Raw genomic sequence first — 17,027 nt, 5'->3', positions numbered from 1 at the left:
GGAATTTTATGTTCAATCCCTCTGTCTAATCTTTTCTACCCAATCTAGTTTTAGGTCCATAAAAATATTGATCAAACTATCGATGCAGTCAGCTGGCATCCCACGCGAAAGATGACCACACAACATAACGCTTCAAAATGCAGACAAAAATTTATGGGACAACGATCGGAATCGATGCGGATTTTAATTCGACCACGCGCACAAGCTGGAAACCATCGCGTAAGCCACAACATAATTTGTGATTGTTTTTTACCTCTCCGGTCCCTGTCTATTTCTCTATTGGTATGCTGTGTCCCTCCGTTCCTTTTTCTATTATTTATATGCCATCCAGCCTTTTCCGACGTGCGAGGGTATGGCAAACCCACCCACCACACAACCACAAATGACTTTCTCTCCGTCTCGCCCCTGGACAAACAATGGAGCGACAAACATACAAACAAATAGCCGCCGACGACGACGACCACCACCAAGAGGCTGGGGCTGTTCAACAACAAGAGCGGCGACCCAGGCGGTAGAAAGAACCGTGCAATCCGTACCGTCGCGTCATCATCCGTGGCACCACCCACCCACACCCTCCCTGCGCAGCACCATCCACCCTCCACGAGGGGCCATGCCATGCGAGAGTGAGTTTTATGTGTGTTTATTTATTTCTAGTCCGTGTGTGTATTTATTCTGCGATGCCGCCTATTATTGTCACAGGCCACCCACCACCCATCGGGCAAATGCTGCCCCTCACACTCTCTCTCTCTCTCTTTCTCCGACTCTGTCCGTCTGTCTCTAAATGCTCGTATCCCTATGGACTCACCACCGCCGGGACATGTGGTGCTGCGATCGATGGCATTCGACGTTCCGTGTGGCCAAGCCCCAAGGGACGGGATATGCTGCTGCATGATCGGTTACCATCATTTCACAACTATTATGATGCGGAAAAACGGAGACAGAACGCCGCACGCCGCCGCAGTTGTCACGGTCTGCATGCTCCAGACGACGAGAGACGGCTTAAAACAATATTTACTCAAACCCTTCTCGCTGGTGTCTACTTTCGGTTGAAGTCGAGGCTATTTTTAATACAAATTTAACCGGAATTGAAAACTAATTTAAAAGCATGGCGGCCCGTGAGTCACCCGAGCCCACAGTGTTAACTGGGATGCAACATTGGCGGCATGATTGGGGCGATTCCCGATTTCCGAGGCAACCCCAACAAACTCGGCGCGCGTTAGACGCGAGACGCGACCACACGCAAACGTGACGGGCCGGCAACCGCACAGAGACATCCGGTGTGGGATCGGTGTAAATAGAACTTGGGCCCCCAACTCGGCCAGGCCAGGCCAGGCAGGCAGCGGCCATTGCGGTAAATAAGGACATGCAATCGGCGGCCCGGCGGCACCACGAAAACCACATCCACCATCGAGGCCGCGACACCTGTGAAACATGTTTGTTCCATCGCCACCAAATTTGTTTGATTGACCGCAGCAGCACCGCCACCGCAACATCAGAACCGCAGCAACCCATCGGAACCACACACGAACACGCACGCACGCACGAGTGCCCGCAGCATGACCGGACGGGACACAGCGCAAAAATCGGTTACATTTCAGTGGATTTTGTCAATCCCCGGGGATCAATGCTTCTGGAGACCCCCCGAAACCGCAGCCGCAGCCTGTCCCTGGAGAGGGATCGACGAGGACCCAGCGGTGGATGCCTCGTTGGGAGTGCGCTACTTGCATTTAATTTTGGTTTTCAGCTCTTTTTGCGATGGCCAAAGTACCGTTGTTGTTCGTTCAACAACCATTTACATACTTAAGCGCGTCGTCGTGTTGGCGCGTTGTTTAATGGTGCTGCGTGCCCGATCCCCGAATCGTCGATATGTTCATTATTCGAAATTGATACAAAATACATTATAAAGTGGCCAACAGAAGGCTTTGTGATCGGAGAAGTTTTCGGGTGGTATAATTTGAAACTATTGGGCTTTCGATGGGTTACAATGTTGCTAGCAGCGTTCTATGCATTCCTCCGATTTGATCATTTTTGTCATTTGCCTTTAAACGTTACTAAAATGATAATGTCACACTGCAAAAAATAAAAATAAATTGATTGTTCAGCATATTCATTAATGCCGAGTTTAGTTCCGTGTACAGGACATTTGCGGGAATCGCTACTTTTGCCTTTTCATTTGAAGTTTGGTACATCGTTTGGTTATGGAAGTAGTAGTGAATATATTTGAGACATGTTTTCGGTAAATGGTTTATCACGAAACAATTTTTTGGAAAGGAATCCACAATTCGTCTGAGAGAATCCAGAATGAAAGAAATCCAGTTGCTTGTGCCACATGTCCTAATCTCTAATTGTGATGATTGAAAGTTACTTGTTGTTGATGAATGTTGATTAAAGGCTTCATGGAACCGTGATCATGTAGCTGTAGCTCTAACAAAACATCTTGAGTGGAAATTTTATGTTTTTTTTAATCAACTGCAAAAGATGACGGAGTTCGCCGGCTCTATTAGTAGGTTTGTAAGAATCGGACAACATTAGTTCAGTAAACGGATAGCACTCGATACATTTTTGAATCACTCTGCTAATACTGAAGTCAAAATTCCATCACTTGGTTGCAATTAATGTTATCAAATAAAAAATGTTCATCAACGTTCAATGGAGACTCTAAGATAGGTAAACTATGTGTTAGATGCAAAAGAGAACAACGAACAAATCAGGCACCACAAAGTGTCGGAAAATCCTCAAATAAAATAGCAACAATTCCAAACGGACAATATCCGTCACGGAAATAATATCAATTTCGAACGGAGAGAGTCCCTCCTTGTGCGGCACTTCGTACCGGATGTAACTTATCACAAAAAGGACTTCAAAATTGATATGCAAAACAGTAACGATGATGCCCATCAATTCTGTTGCTTCAATAGAAAAAAAACGCTAGTCTAGCGTCATTTTTCTTCCGCAACATTAGTGCCGGCGGACGCTCCGGCCAAAAAGGATGGAGACGTGAAAAATTAATTACCGTCCGCCGAGACAGCACTTGGAAAAGGCCACTTTCCGTCGGTCGTTCGGTCGGAGGAGGGACGTCGCTGACGGCGACTGGCTGGTGGTGTCTAAACAAGCGTTTAAAATATATTTCAGTTCGCCCCGCGCACCAAACCGGAACCGCGACACCGAACGACAGACCGGAAGTGGCTTTTAGGCAGAAGAGCCGAAGAAGAAGATGAAGAACGGGCCAAGGGTGCTCCGGTTCGAAGGGGAATTTTACTCCTCGCTTAAATGGCGCCAGATGACCGGAAACCGACCCGGAGAGAGGCGAGCAAAAGCGGGCGAACGAAAAAAAAGGCGTCCAGATGCGAACAGATGACCAAACATAAGTCGAAAACACCCGAAAAGGGACCGTCGAGCGGTCGATGGGTTAGAGCAAGTTAGAGTAGCGCCCTCCCTTTTCGCCGTCTATTTATCTTTTTCACTCTTCGATGCCTTGTCATGTTGTGTGATTATAATTTATTAGTTTTTAAATTACACCCCAAAAGCAACAAAAAAACGGGAAAGAAAGGCCGGTTGCGGCAGCGCCACCGAGGACGAGGGTTGCGCGCGCTCGTTGTGTGTTTGGCTTTGGCCTCAAATCACCGTAGTTTAAGGCGGCAGTTTAAACGTTTCGACCCTCTCTTTAACCGCTACCAGGGAGCCTTCTGCCGTGGCATGGCATGGCGTGGCGTACGTGTGTGTATGTTGTTAAAATATGTACGCGCAAAACTAATGCGCAGGGCATGAGCACGTTCACACGTCTCCTCTCTTCGCCTCGGTCCCGCGCGATTGGTCACCCTTCCCGGTTTTTGACTTCGGCAGGATCCGTGGGGATCAGCAGCTCCGAGACTTGGCAGCTGTTGGGCAAAGCGGACAAAAGTGTAACTTCTACGATTAGGGAAGTGTTAATCCTCTGCCTATGCTGTTTCGAAGGAGCGGTGTGGCCACTTTTCTTTTGTTTTTCTTGTGTTTTTTTAATTGAAAAAAAAATTAACTAAACTCAATAGAAAAATAATCAATCAAACATTAAATGATGAAAATATTCAAGAGATAGCAAAGAAAGCCTAGGAATAGAAAAAACCAAGAAAAGAAGGAAGCAAAAATGAGAAACCTGCAAAATCATGAGCATATGAAATGATGTCAAAGCTGTGGTACAAGAAAGTATATATAAGAAAGCAAACTTGTAACAAATTAAACACACCCTAAAATTAAATTAAATCTCGAAACACAAAAGTATACAAGATCCAATACATCATCCTCTATGAATAATGAAAGAGATTAAAAGGGAAAAACAATCAAATCATAAAATGTTTTCGAAAACTGAATGGCCCAGATGGCGCCTCGCTGGAAAGATGATAATGAGCAGCGAAAAGATCAACAGCATTAGGTGGTAAGGAGTAGAAAAAACTAATTGAAAAGACTAAACAAACGTATGCAAATACACACGGCGGCAAACTGCTACAGCCGGGACTAGCGTCCTGGTATCAAATAATCGAAAACCGCAATTCACCACGGGGCATAGAAGTTCTGCTGAGGGGGTGTTGGAAGGTGACGGCCGGCATTTAGCACATTTTCCACTATGCCCTTCTGGTGGTTCCGGATCCGAGGCGGGAAAAAAGTTTCAAAAAATCTACCAAAAATGCAACCGAAGCGCCTTTCAGTGCCACCCTCTCTTGGGCCACCGCATTGCCCGTCAAGCCACTCGCACGGCCTCGTTCTCTTCCGGTGCTGCTGCTGTGGTTTTGACGAGGAATTTACAGAGGTTTCCACGGCGCTCCCAGTGGCAGCAGTGGCTCCAATAAAACTTCTCCAACACCGTCGTCCACGTCTCCCGCTCGCGACGCCCTAGACACTGCTGCCGGTGCGGTCCCAACGTTCGGTCTCGGTTTAGGATTTGTACTCTCCCGCCCAACACACCACGCCTCCCGCAGCACCACCAGTCGTCAACCGCCTCAACCTCTTGGGAAAAGTTTCTTCATTTTGAGGTTTGAAAGCTGTTCTTGTCTTCACTCCTCGCGCGCCCACTCTCGGACGGAACAGCCAGAAAACCGAAAAACCATCCTTTCTCAGCCGGTTCTTTGGCAGGTATCAGTTGCCAATATGCAAGCTCAGCCCGTCCACACACCCAACGGCGAAGCCGCTCCCCGCTTTAAGAATTCCCGGAATTGGAGCAGCTCTCTCCCGGCTGGGGTGGTGGAGCTGGTAGTTGGAAGGGTAACCGCACTCTTTTGGTATTTGGGTTGTGGCGGTGTTTGGCCGTTCTCATAACTCCAGCTTCTCACAGTGAGCGGAGAGAGCGTAATCCTTCTGCTGCTCCAGAAACCCAGGGATGGTGGCGAGAGGTAGCAAAACCACGGACACGGGCCGGACGGACAGGGAAGTCGTCCCGAAATCTACGAAAGATTCGAAGGTCGTTCCGGGGCCCCAACCTGCAGCAAAGACCGTTGGCTAATGCGTCCCTCGGAGAGGAACGATTCAGGCGGGGGGTGGTTTGGTGGTTTTGGGACCGTTTTATGGGCGACCGTCACCACCGGACCAAACCCCGGAAGTCAGTCAATCGGCTTCTGTTTCACATCCGGAGAGAGACCCCGGGGGTATATCCTTTTCCTGCCCCTTTTTCCTGATGGATTGAAAATTTATTTCCTTGCAACCGCAGTCAGCCCCTGTCACAGATCATTTCGGTCAATCAATCCGCTTTTTGGAACGCTTCATCTTTCCTGGGCGTGGTGATTTTTGGTAGCGGACCGAGTAGTCAGTTGTTGGCCAACTTTCGCCAGTTACTAGCGCAGTGGCTCCACAGGCCTCACCGCAGTTTGGGTTCGAACCTTTAATGATCCTGACGTTTGCTAAAACGAGAATCGCCGAGACACCAAAGCAACAGTTTTTGGGGATTCCATTTGGCAAAATAATATGTTTGTATTATTTCGTGCGGGCGGAAGGCCGCCAACTTGCCCCCGTTGGCGGAACGCAATCGTCTGACCCCGACGAGTGAGTTGCGCTGTTTACGCGTTTTACTGAAATAAATCAACGTCACACAGGCACACAAGTGGAAAAGAGGAGAAGCTTTGGAACCTCTCTTAAACCTTAGCACCGGAAGGGTGACTAAATGCGACTCGGCACGACGCGCCGAGACCCTGATTCCCTTTCTACGCGGAGCTGTGTATGTGTGGGAGTGGCTCAGATAAATAAGCAAACACCCATCAACAAACCCACCCACCCCCTGGGAGGGGGGTCGAAAACGGTTCTGGGTAAACAAAACCGAGGCAAAAAAATGCTGCCGGGAGAAAAACTCGGAGCCGGAAAACGCTGAGAGGGCGCGTTTTGCTTTAGCTCAACAAACGGAAAGAACGCAAAACACCCGCTGGAAGTGAAGGATTTTGGGCGTGAGGTGATTGAAACGGATTTCCCTGAATTTAGCGACCAGTGGGAGGCGGTGGAGAACTGAAGAAACAGCACGGAACAGACAACCAAACACCCGACCGCGTACAAATACTTTCCAGTTTAAAACCCGTCATTTTGGGCCACCCCGCAGAAACGAACGAGAATGGTTTCCTCGCATAAAAAACGTTCTCCACGACGCCAGCTGAGTGCCTTGGCCAAGGTATCGCTCGGTTCTTCTGCTTGGTAAAAAGCAATGAAAAGCGATGAAAAGCGAAGGAAAATCGGCCACCAAACCGTCACAGCTGAGCACAGCAAGCGATGCGCTTTCGCTCTCTTTCTTTCTCTTCTTTTCTCTGTCTCCCTCTCTCAGGCGCAAGGATCCGGCTCTTCATAGCCGCTCGGTTGCTATGGGAAACGTGCCTCCGGTCTCCGATTCGGACGGGGCTGTGAGATGATGATGCCTGGCAAACTTCATCTCGCACCGCATCATCCTCGAGCACACTAAAACGAGACAGCAAAAGCACGTTTGAGAGAGAGAGAGCCCTAAAACCTGAAATGCGGAAACCAAAGAGAACTCCCAGGTACGAGGTTTGGCCAAATCTTTTCGCCATCTCGCCGACCGACGAGTCAAAAAAGTGTGTGTTTTTCTCGGCACCCGCTGTTTATTTTCCCGGTGTTTTCCCGGTTCTACACCGAGCACACAGACACGCACACGTTCTAGCAATTTCCGAACTGCCACCGGAAAACATATTCCCCGTCGATGCTGACGGGGGCAGTAGAGGCCCACACAGCATGGCCCGCGCTACACGCCTCCTTCCTGGAAGCTTCGGATTTTGTTGACTTTACCGAACCGAGCGGCCCAGCGAACCTACCTGGGAACGATGGCCTAGGCTGGGCAGGGCTGGGGGCTGTGAAGAAAGCAAGGAAACGGAGAGCAGGCGGAACCCAAACGGCCAAGGCAAACAACGGTGACGAAAGGTAAAATCGGCTTCGACGACGTCGTCGTCGTCGGCGTCGTCATCGTGGTTGGAAATATTTTCCCGCTCCCCGTTCAACGGCCCCTTGGCCATCGGTGTTGAGATACGCGGTGGGAGGTTGACCCGGGGAGGAAGGTCGAATTTCAATCTTGACGTTTGCCCGTGTGTTTGCTCAACTTGTTTCTCAACACAAACACACCGCTCGCGCGCCCGCTCCACACCTCGTTATGCTGGCCAAACAAACCCGCCACCGTTAGCCCCATCGCCGTCGTCGTCGTCGTCGTCGGGAGCTCCAATCATCATTAAACGGTAGCCAAATATGTCAATGTTGCGCACCCCACCGGGAACATCGAGCTCGCTCGGGAACCGGTCCACGCACGCCCGCTTCTGGTACGAGAAACTTATAATGTTGTTAAAATCAAGATGGCGCACATGCTTTAGTTGTTAATCCAACAGGACACACAGTTTTTCGTGTCCCATTCGCGCCAGATCCGGACGTTACACGCAGCGTGCCTAAAGGTGTTCCACCTCACGATCAATCTCCGAATCCACGAAACCCGCGAGTGCGATTTAATGAACGAACCCCCTCAACGAGAGACAGATAGAACCACCAATAAGCCCACCGAGGGACGGTGGTTCACGCCGTGAGGTCACACCACGAGGGATGATGTGCTGGATGACGGGTGGTATGCTGGCCGCTTCCCTCACGCTGCCACGGGACATAATTGCATCGACTACACAAATTCCGCGTATAATCAGCTTCGCCACCCAGTTCGGCCGCCAGCCACCGATCAACAATCATCATCATCATCATCATCATCATTCCATCATAATTCGTCTCATCATGAGGTTAACCATCCACGAAAGGCACACAAAAAATACCGGCAGTCGAGAGCGAGAGAGAACGAGAACGAGTGACAGAGATGCCACATCATGTGTGTGACAGAGAAGAGCGACAGATAGAGAGAGAGATAGAGAGGACAAACACATGACGAGGACGGCGACGAGATGGCGTTTGCACGCTTTGCGCTAATCGGCACCGTTAATTAAATACAACCTTCCTCACATTGGCCGTCCCGCTTTCTCTCTCACTCTATCTTTCTCTCTCGCTCTGTGAACCCCTAAATAGCGCCGCCGTCAAGTAGTGGGGGTTCCGCGCCGGGGCGCGCGCTTTGTTCTGCACCGAAAACATCCGCCACCGCCACACCGCAATCCTGCCGCGTCCCGGAAGGACCGACGGCGGGCGTAGGCAGGAAAAACGAATTAGAACCCGGCGAGGTAATTATACACGCCCGCGTGTGGGGCGGGCCGGTGAAGGGTTTGGTTCTGTCTAGTGGCGCGCGGCGAGTAAGTTGTGAGCGATGCCAGAGATTATGCTGCCTTTCCTCCCGTTTCCTCGTCTCCTTCTCGGGCGCACAGCACGCGGTGTGAGATAGTAATTAAATCGGAATCTCACAACACAATCTTCTTCAGGCCCACTTCGAGGCCCGCTCGTGCTCTCTCTCTTTCTCCCTCCATCTCGCTGCTGGTGTGTGGTATTATTTTTGGCCACGCCACGAGACCCTCCACGCACACCCTCCGTCGGACGGACAGAGTGCGTTCCCGCGGGGAGATATTTAAAAAAGTGCCCTCCACAGAAAGGTCCCAACTAACAACGTGATGACAGGGCAAAAATGGGGATTTTCCTTAGACCTAAAAAAGGGAAACATTCCACTTGTGGGCGCCGCCGCCAAGAAAGTACGCCACAAAAAAGACGTACCACCACACTGGGATGGCCGCTCCGTTGCGTCCGGAGAACGGGCTTCGGATTTCCACATTTGAGGTTTCTTTCGGGCGAAATTCTAAAATAAACGTCCCCCTGGAACGGCATGCAATATGTTGACTTAGGGCAAACACCCACGGCGCACACGTGTGTGCGCACGGATATCAACACTTACCGGATGGCGGGCCGCAACCGCAGCCGCATTGATGCCAGCGTTCGGGTACATCTTGCTCGCCGGCGGCGCGTAATGTCAACGGTTTGAATTATGTTTCGGTGGCAACCACACACACTGCACGGCGATTCACAATGGGGGTTCTGTGACCCCACCGGGGGTTCTGGTTGAAACTCTCACTCTTCCGATCGGATCGGACACTCTTCTCACACCGGGTGATTACACCCCTTTATTTCAGCACCTTCCACAAACTGGTTGACAGTTATATCTACGGAAATCGGAGAAAAAACGGATTAATAACAAAGTGCACCAATGCTGATGCGCGTCCTGCTGCGTTCACTGGTAATCCATTACTCTCGGTCACTCTTGAGTGTTAGTGGTTGACCTTGACACCTTGATTGAAAGCTGATGAATCATCGGATCGTATCTTGGTCATCTCATTGTGAGGAACCAACTGGCACTTCAACCAACAAGTCACAAAAACCGTTTCGGCTTGATCCTTTGAAACCCCGACGGCCGACGGCATTCCCGTGACGCGTACAAACACCGTTGCAATTATGCTTTCCACATTTTTGTCGATCGTTCGAACGGTCTTTGAAGGCCGTTTAGCGGCCACTCGGATTGTTTACATTTGAAGAAACTGCCAAACGAAAATGCAACAAAGCCACGCGCACTGAGCTCACTCGTCAAAGCAACCCGACGCTGTTTGGTCACTTCATTCGCTCTCACCCAAAATGCACCACATTGTTCCGAGTTCCGCTCCAACCAAAAAGGACAGTTCGGTTGCTTAAAAGAGGGTAAACTTAAAACAATGACCTCTTTTGTCTTCTTCGTTTTCTAGCATTTTTACACACAGAAAAGAAGGCGCATTACACAAAACATTGTTAAAAACGAAGAAGCACACACGTCAAGTGCGCTCAAGCATTTCAAAGCGGGCAACCGAAGTAATCCAATTTGTGTCGCGAGCGAGCGAGCGGGCGGGTGGGCGGTCCTCCCCCTCGTACCGTCACCGGGGTCATCGGCGGTGTGTAGTGATCCTTGTTTTTTTCCTCTTCGCGGCGCACAATGGCTCTCGTGTCGTGCCGTTGCCCACAATCCTCCGGTGGCGGCGACGTTGACGCCAAATTCAATTATCAACCGATTTCACTTTCCACTCGTGTTCACACGCGTTCCCTCTCGCTCGCTCTCTCCCTCTCGCTCACTCTGGCCGGGAACCGTCCGTAGGTGACAGTGGCGCGCTGTGCACACCATATTACGCGCTAATGCGAGTATTCACGCCGTCGGTCGGTTGGTCGGTCGGCGACGGCTGCTGGGCACCCCGCACATTGCCCCCCATGCACACTCGATCTTTCGCCCATTTTTATTTTCTTTCTCCGCGCATCGATTGCTTCGAAAATAAGTCGCTAGCGCGGGAGCACTCTCTCTCGCTCTCTCTGCCGCGGTCGCGCTTGACTCACTTCTTGGCCGGGCTAGTGATGTGAGGCAATTAATTACCAGCGACCCGTAAAAAAGGTCTCTACGGCGTCCAATGGCGCGCGCTTTGCCCTTTTCGCTTTTCTTTCACTCCCGCTCTCTATCTCTCTCTCCCCCCCACTCTAGGTGGCCGACTATTGCTCCCGGGTGCCCTTAATTCTGCGGGTAAGAGCACACACCGGTGCGGACCCACGGGCGCACGCATACACAAAAAGGCGCAAACACTATCTTCCTTCTTCTCGTGGGCTTCCAGAGAAAAATAATTGCTGACGCTGCTGCTGCTTCTGCTGCTGGTCACTAATGTAATGAACCGAAAAAAGGGCCCGGTTACCCACGCACGCACACATTCACACACTACAGCGGGGCCTAGTGGAGGTAAAAACTACAATCCCCGGTATCTCTACCGAGCGGAACACCGGCCTCCCGTGGTGTCGGGTTGGAAAAATCTTCTCTTCCACCAGAATGCAGAAACTACCGCGAATGTTTCACCGAATCTCGCACCACGTCGCATACAAATGCCGTCAGCAGCGGCCCCGAGCCACACGGGAAAAAGGAACGAATGCGGCCACGAGGGACAACGCTTCTAGAGCGACCGTAGAAGGCTTTGCACTGAACACCAGAGATAAAAAACACCACAGCAACCAACCCGGTTGGGGGCATCAGTAGGCCATGTTTCTTCCAGCGAACTTCACCCGATCCGGGGAATGCTTCACGCTTGCCACAACCAACTGCATGCGCTGCGTACCAGATTTCACGTCCAAAGCGACGACACGATGCTGCTGACGAACGGAACTGCGAAATCAACGGATGATGTGACGCTGTCGGCCACGCACGAGTAACACGGAACAACGACGACGGCACCTCCGACATCAACCACGGCGTAAGTTCGACTGACTACTACTACGGACGCGTCTCGCGCTACACACGGGTCGCACGCGCGCCCATTTGTGGTGGTGACGGCGCCTGGCAACGCTCGTGTACGTACACGTTGTGTCCGACGATAGAGCGCCCCGGTGCGTTTACAGCGCTTGTTTCGGGTGCTCGAACCAGGTTCGCAGACGAAGCAGCTCCACTTCACCGTTTGTTTATTTGTGAGTTTCGTAAAACATTGCTAATGGTTTGCTTTTCTCGTATTATATTTTAGCTTTGCTGATGTCCAACAGAGTTGCAAAGCTCGTCTTATGCACATTGGCAGAAATCATCTGAAACAAAGTGACAGCTCCGAAAGCGCTCGAGTTGCTCGGTCAGCCATCGTGCTTGTTCCCGAATGATAGAATGTACCAACAATTCAAGTTCCCGAATATTTTTATTGTTTTTTGAAGAACAGATTAAGCCAAATTTATTTGATTTGCTTTATAGATACCTTAACCAGGACCCGTTGATGTTGGACAGCTTGATCCGATCTAGGTGCGCGTAATGTTGCGATATTAGACGTGAAATCATACGGACAAACGTGAGGTACCTTCCGAGATCGTTCTCATCCCACAACCGCGGTCACGCTTTGGCGACAGCGTTGTTGCGAAAGGTGGAGTTCACGTTCAAAGATGTCGCCCTCAAAGTGCCCGAATGTTTATAGCTCAACAATCTGGGTCCTCTAATGATTAACGCAATCGGATTGCAATCACCGTACCGAAACTCTCTACACGCCACCGCCTCGTCCAACAGGGTTTGGCCGCTCTCTGAAGCTTCCAAGAACTGCGGCCTGTACCAGTTGTGCCATGTTTGATCAATAGGCGTGCCGTGGTGGTGTGTCGCTCGGATTCAGATTAAACAAACCAGCGCCAACAACTGCCGCCGGAACGCCTTCGCCGAAGTATGCACACATCTTTTTCAACATTCCACCAGGCATTCCACCACTCGCCGCGTGAGTCACCACCGTGTGGCTCAAATATTGACCACTTATAGCAACCGCAACCGACCGGCAACAGCGTCAAACGATTGTTCAAACATATCAAACCTGGCGGAGCCTGGCGGAAAGTAAACCGAAGAGTACGTGGCGTGTCGGCGCCCAAACAAGTACCCCAGCAGCTATTACCCGCCACCGAGTTCGCCAACCTGCCTCGTGCGGTTCAAGATGGCGCCAAAAATCTTCAAAAACACTGGGAACCTGTTTGTGATCCAAATCATTCTTGTTTGCTTTCTGTTCGCCGTAACGATTCGTTTCGCTGTCGGTCGAATCATTGGGATTCTACCAAACCGCGACCGCGCACTTGCGGACCGAAACGCTTGGTGGGCGCACTTGTTGTCGGTGGTGGTGGTGCACAGCCAGACATTCCAAAACAATTTAAAATTATTATCACTAAGCACCAAGCGTAACCTGTAACACCCTTTGGCAATAGGGGTGATTACATTCAAAGCACTGTATATCGATCCACGCGCAAGACGCGCCAAGACAATGGGGCGATCAAAAGGCCACAAGACCCGCCGGAAGTGCAGCAGACACGTCTCCGCCGGCTCCTCGCGGGGCATCGGTTAAAAAAATAATCAAAACGAAAACAAACAGGAACGTTCGCGGCCTTCGGAAGACGAAAACGGGGGCAGGCTGGCAGGCGCAACAGCAAACATTGCCCTCCCGGCGTGCGCTCTCCGTTACCGGAGTTTGAGGTTAGGCGACGAAAGAAGCGAAACAAGGTGAAGTTGTTGCTACACAGCGCGAAGAAAAAGGCAAACATCTGAGTAATTATCACACCCCACCGGAAGCCGCACGGGGTCGGAAACCAATATGTTGCGCGCGTTCTATTGAACTCTGGTTTGGACATTCCACATGCTGCCTACCGAGAAACGCCACCGTAACGGTTCGGTTTTTTTATGTTCCTTCCTTCCCGACATAGCGTTCTTTTTCCCTTCCAACTCTGCGGTGGGCCCGAAGGGTGGCGCATGTTTGCGTTGTGGGGCGGGCACTGGGGCACAGTTACCCCGTTCGACGGGCGGTGGCGACTCCGACTCCGAGTTGGTGCCGCACAAGCAATAAATCGTTAAAATAAAACAAACAAACATTACATCTGACCCACAAAGAGGCTGAAGGAGCACCGAGCGAAAGTGTGAGAGAGAGAGCGAACGAGAATCCGCTCTTTGTAGGTTCGGTTCCAAAACGTGGTTTCGCTCACATGGCTTCCTTTTAGTGTTGCTATTAGCACGCTGCTCCCTCTCACTCTCTCGCTCTCTCTCTCTGCTGGCTGTGCCAGAGTAAATAAAACTTTGTTAAATACTAAAGTCAACATCACACACCAAAAAGAAGAAAAACAGGGCCATATTTACGGTGGGTCTCGGTCGGTTGGACTGTGACGGTGGTGACGTGGGGTGCAGGAAGTCTGGCATCGGAGGAAGTGGAAATTAGAAGCCTGCCGATGCGGATTCATCACCCAGCGAATCTCCGGAGTGCCGGCCAGGAGTGTGAGCGCGAGTTGATCGTCACACCATTTCCGGTAAACAGTGGATGAAAGGGGCCAAGGAATTGCACAGAAGATGAACGTTTCTGAAACAGAATTTAACTTGTTGAAGTCATTCTGGTAAAAGAAAGAAAATTAAAATAAACCTAAATAATACTTCAAAAAAAAATTCAACACATTTCCCGTCTACTTGCAAAGTTTACTACTTTCTTTATTGAACTACTCTTTTGCTACTTTTTTATAAGCTGCCACTGTTTGCATTATTTGATAATACACGTTTGAACAAGAAAAGTTCGTTTATTTATTAAAACAGTTGCTTATTGTTTCTGGTTTGGGCTAGTTTCCTGTAACATGAACAACTTATAGTTATTCGCATAAGTAACTGCATAGAACTGTAAGAATTTTTTTTTCAACATTGGATAAATAGGATTTAAAAACACCAAAATATTACCAACGTCACTGATCTGATGTTGGTGAAGCAATAGGACCATCGCACTATAGGAATCCGACAATTTTGTTTTTTTAACGCTCTCTGAGGCTTATTGGTTAAACGAAATGGAATTTTACAACCTGTTGAAGGTCAAGGCCACTTCGTCCCATTGTTTTATGGTCACTATCGTCTTCGGACAATAAAAACCCTTACTGGTTAAGGCTATTTGGGTAATAAAACTCTTAAGGCTGGTCTGCTTATGTCATTCGGAACTCTTCTTTCTGTTTTGCAAGCATCTGTTTTCAGAGGGACCACATATTTCTTTTACTGTGTGTCCATTTCTCTGAACCACTCAGTATTGGTGTCCTTTTTCGGTTTAAATCAGCGGCACCAAAAAGACAAACCATCGATCGTATCAAGGACTCACCAACAATTACCGGGGCCTCCGGTAACTGTTTATAGTGTAACATAAATCTGTTACGCAACAACGCCATTGGGCGGTGAAAGATAATATGACGGCGGATAATATGAGCACCGAAAGCACCATGCGCCTCCATTGAAGGAGCAAACAAGTTGACGTTTGAATTATTGTTGCATCGAAACAAACATCGGGTTACAGTTCCCTACCGTAGGGCTACACAATTTCTACAATTTCGCTAAGCCCAACATGGCGTCAATGCTGGGTGCGGTCGAGCGGTGAGCAAACCTTCACCACCGAAAACCGGCCGACTTCGCGCGACATGGGGACGGCGCTCAAGTGCTTGAATCAACAACCCACAACATGCCACAAACTTCTTCCTCTCTACGGGCAGCCTCGGGCAGCGATCGCCTTCCCTCCATCGTCACGATCACGGCTTTGCCCATACTTCATACTTTTAAAATGTTAATTTCCGTGTAAACAATACAACTTCTTGTGTTTAATTAGCGCCGAAACACCGGCCTTCGGGCTCGGAGCGGGCAGACAAGGGTGCTCCAGCCCCGGGTGGCCCGGGGACACGGCAAACACGACTTTAACCGTACAGTTCAAACATCGCCTTATGCGGATCTCCGTCACATCGGCGAAAGAGCGATTTGACGAAAGAGCGCCATTTATGTTGCCCTCCGGGAACCTGGTGTCTGGTGCGGGTCTGGATCCCCAACAAAGAAGCAACATTGAGCTAAGTAAAAGGAAACGAAAAATAGCCAAGAGTGAAGCGATTGTTTACCGCTTTTGTCATTGTTTATGTTTATAGAAATTTGTACACAGCGTTTACAAATAGAAAATAATTGCGTAAACATAGTTGGTCACTTTGTTTAATAATTAATTATCGCTTTTCACAGTGTGTTTTATTTATGCAAAAATCTAGTTCCAAATTGATTAAACCACTGCCGAACTACGCAAACAGATAGAAAGAAAATTAAACAAAAAGAAAGAATGAAATAAATACAGAAATTATGAAAGATTGATTGATTACTTCAAAAAGAAAAGAGTAATTAATACATTTTATTTGCAGTTAACGATCTTAAAGAAGAGCACGATACAAAATTCATACAAATTGAATAATTTAATGAGAGATGAAAATACAAATTAATTGGAACTTTGCACTGCGTATATTCCTCGTAATGCAAACAAGCAGCACCCGCATTCCTTCAGCCGGTACGAGCAAGACGAAAAAACGGACAATAAAATCATCAATCGGAAAGATACAATAAAAAGTCCCGGAAGAGAAGCGCTGCCGCGCTCTCGAGTGGGCAGTGTAGTAGGCTGTGCCCATCGACAACCTAATGCCAACCCGGGCCGCCCGTGCCTCCCTGGCGTTAATGGGTATCATAAATTTTTATATCTTTTAATCAGCGAGCAGGGGCCAGCCATCGTATCGCGGTTCGAAGTGCGATGGCTCGCGGCATGATCCACGGGCCTGGCCTGGTTTATGGCCGAGGCCGAGCCCCAGAACGACAGTGCAGCTCCAAGGGTCTCGCAGCTTTCGGGCGGAGGTGAAACCGTTTTGTTATTAAGTCGACAGCTGATATAGTAATTAAAAATTTATGGTTGAATTATTGCAGCAGCAGCGTGCGCGCACGAGAGTCGATTTGCTTACTAGGGCGCGCGGAAGCCTAATGACTCCGCTGCGTATTAGGCTGCGAATGTGCTCGGCGTGGTTGGCTTGGGCGAATCGCAGATGAGTCGTCGGAGAAAAGTCGCCGAGCCTGTAATGATCCGAAAAGGGGGCTACCGGGCGTCTATTGTTTTCCAGCTGGGGCTGCGATAAGGTTCATTAAATTTTCATGGTCAATAGTCGTTACTGCAAATTTTTTTTAGGTCAATAGTCGTTACATCTAGTTTTTTTGCCATTGACTGGCCCATTCTAATGTCACGACTTCGTACGTAGCCAAACTATTCCTCTTTTCGAATGTGCGTTGTTGCAAATTTATTCTAAGTACT

The 17,027-nt window shown here is 49.5% G+C and overlaps 1 protein-coding gene across 1 annotated transcript in view; it reads right to left on the bottom strand.

Moving 5' to 3' along the window:
• LOC131206053 (protein groucho-like) overlaps window positions 1–11,654 on the bottom strand; it is a 37,577-nt gene extending 25,923 nt beyond the window's left edge. The window contains exons 1-2 of the mRNA XM_058198430.1: window positions 11,532–11,654; window positions 9,317–9,581 (exon numbers count right to left, since the gene is read on the bottom strand). Coding sequence (XP_058054413.1) covers window positions 9,317–9,367 — 51 coding nt within the window. The 5' untranslated portion in view covers window positions 9,368–9,581; window positions 11,532–11,654. The remainder of the gene's footprint in view (window positions 1–9,316; window positions 9,582–11,531) is intronic.
• Window positions 11,655–17,027: the final 5,373 nt, after the last annotated feature.

This window comes from Anopheles bellator, chromosome 1, assembly GCF_943735745.2.
Source record: "Anopheles bellator chromosome 1, idAnoBellAS_SP24_06.2, whole genome shotgun sequence".
In the NCBI taxonomy this organism is placed as follows: domain Eukaryota; kingdom Metazoa; phylum Arthropoda; class Insecta; order Diptera; family Culicidae; genus Anopheles; species Anopheles bellator.
This window is presented reverse-complemented; position numbering and strand designations above follow the sequence as displayed.